The 12,912-nt window shown below is 38.1% G+C and overlaps 1 protein-coding gene across 1 annotated transcript in view; it reads right to left on the reverse strand.

The window, feature by feature from the left end:
• The window catches only part of DSG2 (desmoglein 2), a 51,028-nt gene that overhangs the window by 23,043 nt on the left and 15,073 nt on the right, over positions 1-12,912 (reverse strand). Inside the window, exons 2-5 of the mRNA XM_040479160.1 lie at positions 6,705-6,740; positions 4,880-5,014; positions 1,143-1,304; positions 855-999 (exon numbers count right to left, since the gene is read on the reverse strand). Of these exons, the coding sequence (XP_040335094.1) occupies positions 855-999; positions 1,143-1,304; positions 4,880-5,014; positions 6,705-6,740 (478 nt within the window). The remainder of the gene's footprint in view (positions 1-854; positions 1,000-1,142; positions 1,305-4,879; positions 5,015-6,704; positions 6,741-12,912) is intronic.

The following is a 12,912-nucleotide window of genomic DNA, read 5'->3' on the forward strand; positions in this document are numbered from 1 at the left end:
TGGCATTAGAAAAAAAAGTGTCTAAGATGAAACTCAACTGTAAGCACGCATATGTACGTTGTTATTTTCTTCATACCTTCAGCCTGTTCCCAAAAGGATTTCAAGTGCTTATCAAAATCACAGTTTACCAAAATCAAAAAATTTAATTGGATGAGAAAATAAGTGTGGATGGGGTACAGAAATAGGAAAGGTAAGAGGAGGGCGAGGTTGGCATCAGTACAGAGAATTCTTAGGGTGAAGTCCTGAACACTTGCTACAGGAAGGCTGCGGATTTGCTTATAATCGCTCTAATAATCAATACAAAGAAAGAAGAATGAACAGATACAAATACATGCTTACTAAAATACAAACAATTCAGGAGAAACGTAGCTATTCTTTATATTATGATCAAAGAGAAATGTCTCCCGCAAGTCTTCCCAGAGACTGCTGCACTGGACAATGTTGTCAATAAACCTGAGAAATAATATAAGTCAAAAGTCAGTGAACAACTGCCGGTGGGCCAGAGCTGCCAGCCACCTGTTTCTGTAAATACAACTTTATGGGAACACAGCCACACCCACCTGTTTACATGTTGTTTATGGTCACTTTCTAGCTACAAGGCCGAACAGTTGCTACAGAGACCTAACCTGTCACATCGATCTGCTGTATCTGTTCTGACGGTAAAAAAAGACATCATGTAAAGCCTTTTGAACTCATCTCAGAAAAAGCAGTTCCAAACCTAGAGCGGCAGGTTTATTACTATCTGTCCTGTGGGTAGTACTTAGCCTCCATTAAGATACAGGATTTTGTGTTCAGTTACACAGTGGGGTTAAAGTGACTGGGGGTACTCAATCATAAAAATAACAAACTCTGACCTGCTGCACTCAACTCTTCAACAGACCCAACAAAGACGTCCTGCGTGAACACCGGTTCGTTGTCATTGACATCAAGAACTTTAATGCGCAGTTCTAATGGTTTCTCAAGGTTGTTTCCTTTTTCGTCCAAAGCATAACCAACGAGCTGAAATCATGACATAAATAATAGAAGAGATGAAATGTAAGCTAAGGTAATTAAATTACCACAATATAAAAACAAAACAAATCATAACTATTATTTATCAAAGAAAAACTACAAACTAATAAATGTAAAGCTGTTCCTCTCACCAGAAAACTTGGCGTTTCTTCTCGATCAAGAATGCTGGTAATGTTCAATTCTCCAGTGTCTTTATTAAAGACAAACACACCAAAAGGTGGCTCTGTGATCCCTTTTCCGGTATATTTGTATGTGATTTTTAGTCCTCTTTCTTCTGCAATATCAGAATGTATCTAACATAAAAATAACAGAAGAATGCCTCAAGTTAAACTCTCTATAACTTATATGTACATATTTTGAATGAAAAATTTCCCTCTGAAGTTTTCATAATCTTGATAGGAGGCCGGGAGGGGGGCGGTGGAGCACAAGCACTCAAGAGAAGATGTGCTTATGTAAGAGAACCTGGGTTCAAATCCTGTCTCAGCTACTTACCAGTTACATGACACTAAGAGTTACTTAATCTCTCTGCACCTCAGTGTTCCTGTCTGTAAAGTGGAGAGATACTACTGTCTACCCCTTAGGGTTGTTATGAAATTAAGATATCATTAGGGGTATATCTTGGGAGGACAGATTTTAAATTTAGCACATGAGGTAAAAATTGCAGAGTCAAAATCACCTTTAAATGCATTCAATCATCTGGAAAGTCTGAAAATGTATCCTTTTATAGAAGGATTAAAGTTTTCAAGGTTTAAAAAAAAAAAAAAGTCAAGTCCCTTCCCTGCTTGGAATGCCTCAGGAAAGTCATCCATCTAACCCATTTCTAATGCCTTTCCTGGTTGTCATCTTCATTTTCTATAAACAATTTCATTTGTGTCTATAATTCTTCACTAGTAAATGTGTCTCTGTGGCCCCTATTGGTTCCTTAATTTTCTCCTTCAGACATCATAGAAGCCATTGCCACTCACCTCACTGGTCACTTCTTTGTCCTGAAATCTCAGGATAGGTACATTTCTTTGCCATAGATATCCCAACATGCACTGGGGCTGGGAAACTGCTGCTGAGAATAACCAAGGAAATAGCAGATGGGGGGTGGGGGGTGGGGACTCCAACCTCCAGTTCTACCAGCTCTGTTCCTGGAGTGGAATGATAACCTGGGACACTACCACGATTACCTTTCACTGAGCTTCTGTCTTTCTGTCTTTCTCTTTCTCTGTGCTTCTCTCTTTTTTTTTTGCCAATTATATGCATACACACACACATACAGTATTTATAAAGAATATTCTAGATCTTTATGTACTAATGATATATTAATCATTCTACTCAGGTTAAAAATAAAACAAAACTGTGTGTAAACATAATTGTTGGTTTGTTTGTATATGTGTGTGTACATAAGAGTATGTAAATATACACATATTTATGCATTTCCTAAGATTTGGAAGATGCTACACTGTTCGCACTATTACCTCTAGATAGAGAATGTAGAAAGTTGGGAAAATTCCACAAGACCCTTTGCTTTTTATGTAAATTTTACTCTTAACAACTTGCATAATTAAAAACAGTAAGAACAGCTAATGCCTGTTGAACCCCAAAGAATCAATGCATTTTGGGGAAACCTATTGAAAGAATGTGTGAATGACTCAGACATCTCAGAAAACCAAACAAAAAAACTTAACTGCTTGTATACATACTAAAATTTTGGATTTTCGAAGGCTTTTGTGAAAACATGCTGCTAGACAGAGGAAATTTTTGTCTTCTCTTCTGGAGCCGCTCTTCTTTGAAGGAGCTCTTCCTGCACAATGTTTACGATATTGGGAAGATAAAGACAACACCAGGATATGAACATGTATTCATTCACACAAATGTTTCCTGAGCACCTACTGGATGTTGGGGTACAGGGCATGAGCTATTAGCCTAAGAACTAAGCCCTTGCCTTCAGGAAGCTTCCACTCTGCTAAGGGAGCCAGACAACAAGCAAGCAACGTATGGCGTGTCATGTAGTGGAATGCACCACAGCCGGGCTGAAATAGGAGTAAAGGGATAGAGAGAGACAGGGTGAGGCAGGGAAGGGAACTCTTTTAGGAGATGACATTTGGTCAGAGGCTTGATGCTGTGAGTACTGCAGTTATCTGTGGGGAGGGGATTCCAGGCAGAAGGAACAACAAGGGCAAAGAGTGAGGGGCCGGAAAGAGTTTCTCAGTTTGGGGATGTAGGAGAGTGGGAGACGCGGGGTGATAGGAGCTGAGGTTAGAGAGGAGGTCTTGTATAAGACTTCTTGTAGACCAGAGTAAAGAATATTCCTTCCACTGCAGCAGGAAGCCACTGAAAGGATTTCACTAAGGGGGTGAGCATGCTTGATTTGTCTTTTCAAAAGATCACTCTGGCTGCTTTCTGGAGAATGGACTGTAGCTGGGTCGGGGGTGGTATGAGTGAAGTAGGCAGACAAGGTCAGGAGCTCTTTTGCTAAATCAGAGATGACCCTGACTCGGATGATGAGGGTGGCAAGGCAGAGAAGTGAGTAGATCTGGAGTATATTTTGGGGGTAGAACTGATAGTACCTGCTACATTTTAGAAAACTGGATAGAATTATAGTGCCATTGACCGAGATGGATAGAACGGATGGAGAACAAACAGCTTTAGGGGAAAAATCAAGGGCTCAGGTTTGCACGTGTAAATCCGAGATAAAAAGTATCGGGATTACCATCTAATTTATCAAAAAATAGGACACTTTGAGGGGCGTTTGGGTAGCTCAGTCTGTTAAGCCACTGACTTGATTTCAGATCATGTCATGATCTCATGGTTCGTGAGTTGGAGCCCTGCATAAGGATTCTCTCTCTCTCTTTCTCCCTCCCCCCATCTCTGCTCCTCCCCTGCTTGCGGGCTCTCTCTCAAAATAAATAAATAAACTTAAAAATACATGACACTTGAGAGTGAAAGGAGAGTTATTAATTATTAGGCCAGGACAATGGGCATAAACCGAGACTGTCTCAAGCAGGATGCACGGTCACCCTCCCTATTAGATACCCGTTCTTTTCATTGTGAAAATATATATAAAAATATACTTTTTATATGTAGGGTGGCAGAATATTCCATTCTGGTGTACGATAATGATCTTGAGCTGATGACAACTGAAAAGCACATTCAAAAAAAGGTCTGCGTTTCCTCTGTGTGCCTAAAAGCAGGACATAAATTTGTAACGGTGTGTTCCCTTCCTTCTCTATCAGGAAGGACAAAAGTGAATCATCAGAGATAACTTTAGACCCTTATCCTCTTAAAGATGGCACCAGGCACCCACATAACAAACTGTATTAACCAGTCTTTTCCACCACTGTTTTCCCACATACTTGCCTTCCCACAATTTGCCATCCCTAGAGATTCAAGGACTTTTTCTTTTTGTCTTGTCACTTCTCTAAAAGTTTACCATTGCCTTGTTAAGATGCTTTGTAAGCCCCAATTCTCACCAAACTTTTGAGTCCTTCATCTCTGAGTACCTCCATGTATTACAGGAGCAATACATACATTAATAAACTTGTTTGTTGTTTTCCTGTTAATCTGTCTTTTGTCCATCCAATTTATAGGGTGCTGGGAGGGTGGGTAGCAGGAAAAAGTATCTTTCCTCCCCTACACCAAATATCCTCTTTTGAGTATTGTAGCCCTCTCTGTTAAATAAAGGTTCATCTAGTGTCAGATCCCTAACTCTTAGTTGAATCAGAGCCCCAAATTATATACTACATTCAGAATATTTTCATATTCTGAGTCTTTAAGACTCAGTAAATACATTATATAATTTTCCTTAAATTTTAAAATGAGAGTCTTCTCCCACTGTATTTCAATCATATACATATATTTCCTATTTCTCTGTAGAAGGTACCTTGGCAATTGGATTCCTTTTGGATAGATCCTCTCCCTCTCGAAGAGCCACAGGGGCAGTGATCCAGGCACGCTTTTGCCGCATTAAGTGAGTGTGTTTAGGAAGCAGATTATTTTTATTTCTTGTGTTTAAGGCCTACAACAATAAAATATTGTCAAAAATTATTAAGTATCCTAAGACATTGGTAAGGTATTCTGTAATTTATTAAAACTTTAAAAATAGTTCTGCAAATCTTAAGGTATAAATTTCATATTTTTTAGCAGGTTTGATTTTCAAGGAGGAAATATACACAATAATGATATATATACTATGGAGTTCTAGTGAACTCCATAGGCGTTCAGGAAATTGGCTCTAGACTGGTAGAACAGTATGGTTTTGTTTTTATCAGTAAGAAAAGATTTCCCAGAGTGAAGTGTCACAAAGTCTCATTAAAGTGTCCAGACTAAGGTCCAAGATGGAGTCACCTATGCCAAGCCTCACATCAACAAATTGGAACTTAACAAATTTCTGTGCTAGGCTCTCCCAGAAAAGGAAGGCATAGGCCAAGCAATCAATAACTACCAGATCAGCACATTATCTGCCCCAGCTCCAAACTGACTGCTGTAACCAATCAGCAAATACCCAGTATAACTTCCTATCCTTGCTCACTTTGGTATATAAAACCCTTTCATTTTGCACAATTCTTGAAGATCCTTTCCATTTTCCAGCCTGGATACTTCCCTGTTCATGAATCACTGAATAAAGCCAACCATATCTTTTCAAGATCTGTGATTGTTGGATTTTTCTTTTAATAGGCTAAGTTAGTGACCATACACATTGGCAAATTAAAAAATAATATATACTGTGTTAAAAATTCTTTGGTTGGTTTTTTTTTACTGAAAATGAAGTTTAATTTTTCTGTGGTGGCTTACAGTTTAGAAATGAATTATTAAAAGTTTTGAAACTAAATCTTAGTAACTAACCTGTGGTATCAATTTAACTAAAATAGAGTGAAAGTGTCATTAATGAATTTATTGTTTAAAGCATGAAGTAAAGAGTTAAATTGCCCATCTTTTGTTTTCAGAACCTTAAGTAGAAAAGATTTATTCTATATATTTTCAGTTGGGCTTTAATAGACAAATATTTTATCCAAGGAAAATTTCAACACAGCTGACCTAGTATATTAAGATCAGATAGGATTATTGTACTAGGTTTATCATTTTATTTATTTTGTTGCTCTACATAACAAGTATTTTTTTCAGACACTGGTTATCACTAGGTCATTGATTTTTTTTGCCGTTGAAAAATTTTTCTGTAACTTAAAAAATTAAATTATGTAATAAAACAATAAATTAACATTAAAGTTCATAATGTAAAACTATTAAAACTTTATTCTATTTTTTCTCATACTTCAGAGTATTTACTGTTCATTGCTTAATGAATATCTTTTATGATTTTTTCTTATGACCATACAGTTGCACATGTATAAAGCTCTTCTTCCTATAAAAATGGAATTATACTCTGCATCTTACTCTGCCCCTTGATTTTTCATTCAGTACCTCATCATGGAGATTCTTCATGCACCGTAAATTGTTTTACCATTCTATTAACGAACATTTAGATTGTCATAAAAATGCTACATTGAACATCCCTGGATATATGGTTCCTGTGCACATGATAGAGTGGGAATTGTTAGGTGTAAGGGAGTGTGCATTTTTAATATATGTGCTGCCGAAGCGAGCACAGGGAGTGTGCATTTTTAATCTGGTACGGCATAGCCAAATTGTCTTCCATGAAATTAAGCCTCTGAGTCCAAAAGACAGAAATAATCCCCTTGGTTCCTTACCTCTAAATGGAGTCCATTTCCAAAGTTAAAGCAGATCTGGAAAATAAAATTATTTATTTGTTGTTTAATATAATTTAGCACTCAATTCAGTATAAATCCTTTGTTAATTAATAACTTATCACCTAACACATTATAGATATTTAAAAAAGGTTTAACCACCACCATTACTATCCTCCTTTGTCAAAAGGAAACAAATTTTAATTTTCCCCTTTGCCTCCCTGCCACGACCAGGGCTAGAGAGAGGAATCTACATTCTTTTGATCCACACTGCCTCCTCCAGGAAACTCAGAACACAACTAATATCTGAAGAACAAAAACAGGAACTCTTCATCTCGTGTTCTCAGGTACGCACATAACTTTCCTCAAGGCCTTTAGTATGAGATGCACCCTCTACTCCTGGCCCAGCTAACTCCCATCATCCCTAGGGTCACCCACACGACTGCCCATGTTTGGACTTCACACCTAAGTCCCCCCAACCCTTTTCTTTGGTTCTTATCAAGCACTGTCACACTTTGGGCTTCATCATCACACAGAAGTAAATATAGTTGCAGTTACTCTAAAATCTGCCCAATAAACTCCTATCCTTTTGACTTTTGCTGTCCTTTCTTTATAGTCTATTAATCTCTTGGTTTCATTTATCCCTTGGCTTACTCTAGATCAGTTCTTTCTCACATGATAGCCACACGTGGCTATTTACACTTAAATTTAAATTATTTGAAATTAATAATTCATTTGCTCACTATCCACATGAGGCTAGTGGATTGAGAACGTTCCCAACATTAGGCAATGCTAGTAGATTACTGCCAGCCATTCCAAAGATGTTGTCAATGACTCTGCGACCCCTCATTCTCTTGACTTTCTAACATTCCTGCATCACCTTTTCACTAACTCTGTAAGCTCATTATTCTCTTTGATTCTGACCCTGTACTGGCAAAACGGGTAGACGAGGCCATGGAGGCTGAATGGATCCATCACATCCATTCACTCTCCAATAGCTGCTCCCTCCTCAGGGGTGGAGGCTCCTTTCTAGGGTGCCCATATGTTTCCATTTGCCCAGGAGAGTCTGGATGACACCTGCTGTACTGGCACCCCAACTGTTATGACCCATTCACTCTCAAAGGTGTGCTCATTTAGACTATACAATTTACAGTTGCCTTATCTTTGTTTCTCTTATAGTAGCTCTATAATACCATTCTGAACCTCAGGAGACTGCCCCAATCACACGGACCCACCCCTCTGAACGCATTCACTCTTAGATCACCCCACTTCTCATTTGATATTGTATCTTCAATTCTCCTTTCCTTCCCGGCCTTCTCCAAGACAGAGGTGTCCTGATGCCCTTCCAAAGTCAAACATCATCTGTGTGATTTATCTTCACCTTTTCTACTTATTCTCCTACATTTATCTTCTCAAGAACCTCGCTCCTTCCACTAATTTTTTTATCTTCACTCGTCACTGGCTAATCAAACATGTTTATTTCCTTCCCGTTGACTAGCCAAATATATTAAGATCTTCCCTACCTGTCCCTGTCTCTGCTAACATTTAATCTGCTACATATTCTTTTTTGTACTATGACTCCAAGCTGAAATTGTCTATATTTATTGCCTTCACTTCCCCACCTTCCATTTGTGCATTAATTCATTATAATCTGCCTTCAATTTGGATTTTCTTGGTCTTGTTTGCCTTTTCTCATCTACATCTCAGGTCACATGGGTCCACAAAAGCCTTGGTGATAAATCATGGAAAATAAGGCTTTCTTCAAAATTTCTAGGTCTCTTTCACCTATTCACATCTCTTTGAAGGCTCCTTGCAGGGTCTGTTCTACATGTGGATCCTTCATCTTTCTTTCCTCTACCTTCGACATGTTCTTATCTCTACCCCTGCAAAGAGAAATTCCAGGATGCTCAGTCTCTAGTCTGAGCTTCTCTGGGGCAGACAAACAACCACGGCTAATTTTCGATTTTGTGGCCAGATATATTATTTCTTCCTCACCTCATCCTCTCTATTATTGGCTAGGAATGCCACAGACATCTCTACTCAAAGTTATGCTCCCCAAGTTCACGTATTTTCAAAGGTGGCACGGTATGAAAAACAAGCAAAAGCAACGTTGAATGGATTATACTTCTCTGCATGTTTTTCTGGTGGGAATTTTTGAAAGGGAAGACTAGTGACTAGATCCAAGATTCCTCAGTGTCACATCATCAGGAGACACTCTTAAAATGTAATGTATTCTTTGCCTAACCATTGATTTCTTTACTTTGTACTGGCCATATTGAGGGATTGGTAAAAAAAGTTACCACTTTTATTCTTCCCTAAACTCTTATTTGGTCTAGCAAAAAAGGTATAATAGTTACATGTTATTTTATTAAATGTTATCATCCTAAATATCACTAGTACATGAATAAAAATAGTTCTCTATTCAAATGCAAACTCTTTATGAGAGTATTTCTTCATTGATTTTTTTTTTCCTGGAATGTACTTTTTAGATGTTTTTAGATGTTATTTGTAAGAAATGTAGACAATCATATGGTTATAAACAGTGTTTCTTAAACTTTAACATGCATTTTGCTCACCGGGGATCTTGTTAAAAATAAAGATTTCAATTCAGCAGGTATGCAGTTCAATCTTATACCCTGCATTTCTACTAACTCTTAGGTGATTCTGACATTGTCAGTTCTTGAGTAGCAAGAACCGTAGAATGTTATAGGAGTAGCAGCTGTTCATTTAGGATTAAAGACATGAAGTTTGCCTTATTTACTACTGTCTCAGTAGTTAACACAAGAAACTTTGTCATTCCTGATTGCTAATATCTTGAATGCAGAGAATCTTTTATTTCATGAATTTAACATTAAGTTTTTAATTAAAAATAATGCAAAAGTAGAGTGAATGGTACAATGAACACTCAAAGCAATACTTAGTTTCAATTAGCTAGCACACACTTAAAAGTAGATTTTTTTAAGGGGTGCCTGGGTGGCTTAGTGGGTTAAGCATCCAACTTTGGCTCAGGTCATGATCTTGTGGGTTTGTGGGTTCGAGCCCTGAGTCGGGTTCTGCGCTGACAGCTCAGAGCCTGGAGCCTGCTTCGGATTCTGTGTCTCCCTCTCTCTCTGCCCCTCTCCTGCTCGCGCTGTCTCTCTCTCTCTCTCAAAAATAAACATTAAAAAATTTTAAAAATAGATTTTTTTTGAGATTTAGGAATGACTTTAGATTTGCATAAATGTTGCAAAGATAGTGCAGGGTTCCCTTACCCATTTTCCCCACTGACTTCTTAAATAGCTACTGTACACTTGTCAAAATTAAGATACTGACATTGGTATATTTATAGAATGTAGAGTTAGCTAAATTCCAGACTTAATGTCCTTTTTCTGTTCCAGCATCCAGGTAGCATCCCTTACCACAACTGGAATATCTCCTCTGGTCTGTGACTGTTTTTCAGTCTTTCCCTGTTTATGATCCTGACAGTTCTAATACCAGCCAAATATCCTGTAAGATGTCCTCCAATTTGGTTTTATCTGTTGATTTATTTCACGATCAGACCAGGGTGATGTGCTTTTGGAAAGAATACCATGGAGTGGTGAAGTGCCCTTTTCATCACATTGTATCAGGGGTACAGGATAGCCATATGACGTTGTTGGCTAAGGTAGCCTTTGCAGGTTTCTCCACTGTGAAGTTCTACTTTTCCCTTTCTGTACTCTATTCCTTGCAAGTTGAGTCACTAAGTCTAGCTCTTTTAGGGTGGGGACTGGGGGAGGAGAGAGATTAAGCCTCACTTCCTATAAGAGAGGCACGTATACATATTACATGGAATTCTTTGGCAGGAAAGCTTCATTTCCTCTTCCCTCATTTGTTTGTCCATTTAATCATTTATATCAGTATGGACTCATGCATATTTATTTTCTGTGGGTTATAAACCAATATTATTTTATTAATTTTGTGGTTCAAATCAAATAGTTCCAGCTTTAGGCACTGGAAGATCTTTCAGGTTAGATTCTGTTCCTATGTTTGACATGTTCCCACCTTTTTGTATTTTGAGCTCTCCCTTACTATCTAGCATCACAAGATGTTCCAGGGCCATCTTCTATTTCTCCTATTTCAGCTTTATAATGAGCCATTTCTCCAAATAGCCCTGAATTCTAATAGGGGGGAATGGTATTAAGAAGCCAAGATGTGGACAGAGATGTAGTACACCCATTATGAAATTGTTCCCAGTCTCCTCAGCCACTTTTTTCAGGTGAATCATAAAAACAGAGTTCTTCTTAACTTTGTTATTACAGAAAAGACTCTGTTGTAATTATTTTTGACAAGCAGTATCAGCTGGTGCAAAGTGCATGACTTAGGAAACAGTCATACCTAGATTAAAATCCTGATTCTGCTCAATAAATTGCTTTAATTTGTTTCCTTATGTGTAACATAAGAATTAATAATACATCTGTGGCAGACATTTTCAATTGTATAGCTAATTGTCATTTCCTCTCATTTTAGCATTTACAAAACCCCATTTTGTTCAGGTAGCAGGTAGACACTGCCCAGGTGATGGAGCTGAGTAATGATTGGTATATGCCAAAACGTCATAGTCTCCTTCACTTTGATGGTGACTAGTTTATGCGTACATGTGTGTATTAGTCAGGTCAGGCTGCCATAACAACACTATAGATTGGGTGGCTTAAACAACAGAAATTTATTTCTGAGAGTTATGGAGGCTGGAAAGTCCAAGATAAGGTACTGGCGAAGTCAGTTCCCAATAAGGACTCCCTTCTTGGCTTGCAGACAGCAGCCTTCTTGCTATGTCCACACATGAAGAGGAAGAGCTTGAGCTTGGGCTCTCTTGTCTCTTCTTGTAAGGGCACTAATCCTATCACTTTGGGAGTTAGGGCATCTACACAGGAATCGGGGGTGGGGTGGGAGGACACAAACATTCAACCTAGAACAATGTAGAAGAGAATTTTGGCCAATGATATATCTGGAGAGCCTGGAAATGACTCTCCTCTTTGATAAGAAGAGAAGTATATGCACAACCTCTGTTTTTACTTTCTTCTGGAGATTGCTGAGCAAGGACACGACATTTGGAATGGCTAGAGCCATCTGTGACCACGAGGAGAGAGCTAATAAAATGACAAGAGAAACCAAACTGAAACCATAACATCTCTGAGGTAAAAAATTGGTCAAAACTGGGACCACCCCATCTATGGACCATTTTTTAGAGATATTAAACATTATTTTTGTTTAATCTACTTTCAGTTGGGTTTTGTTACTTGAATCTGAAAGCACATATTGCAGGGTTATAGTGCATATTGAAAGATATAACATATGAGAGTGATTATTGCAGTGACTGGCATATAGCAGGCATTCAGTAAATAGAACTATGATGGTATTTCCTTAATTCTATGATCTGCATTTTCTTTATCTTAAAATTTCTGAAATTTGGATTCATTCATGCCTTCAATTTCCTGAGCTTCTACAATATGCTATGGTATGTTCTTATCCTCTTGGATTCTTACTTGTTCGAGAGACAAAAATAGGCTGTGATAGCTGTAAAGAAAATTAAAGCAGGGACAGGGTGGTAGAGAGTGACTTAGGACTGTGAGGAGGCTCTCAGAAGAGATTCTATCTTCATAGAGACTGGAATGGAATGGGGGAGTAAGTCAGGCACACCTTCTGGCAAATGGAAGGGTCAGGCATGGGGGAGGAATGGTATCAGTAATCCAGGTTGATGCTGCAAGAGGGAAGTGAGTCAGTGGAGATGATGTTAGGGCTTTTGGGTGCTGGTCGTCCTGTTTCTTAATCTGGTTGCTGATCCTATGCTATGTTCGGTTTGTGAAAATACAGCAGTTCAGTACACTTGTGATTTGTATGTTTTTTCTTGTGTTATAAGAAAAAGGTACAAAAATTGATGTGCATCTTAAAGCTGAGGGTGTCACGGAATAGTTGTACAAATAGTTATGTAAATGCTATCTGCATTTTTATAGCTCCTACAGCAGTAGCCTGTTCTCACAGACACTTAATAAAATATGATGGACTGAAATAATTGCTCCACACTTGCACAAAACAGAAACAAAAAACAACAAAAAAACCAAGAGAATTGTACTAACATTTTGTTAATTGTGAGACTGCTTATTTGATTAAGGAAATAGTTAAGATCTTAACTACTCCTTTCCACTTACTCCAAGTAAATAATCTGGATGTTTCCAGAGCACTTCCTTAATTTGTT

This window comes from Herpailurus yagouaroundi, unplaced genomic scaffold, assembly GCF_014898765.1.
Source record: "Herpailurus yagouaroundi ecotype Mexico unplaced genomic scaffold, PumYag 142, whole genome shotgun sequence".
NCBI classification, from domain to species: domain Eukaryota; kingdom Metazoa; phylum Chordata; class Mammalia; order Carnivora; family Felidae; genus Herpailurus; species Herpailurus yagouaroundi.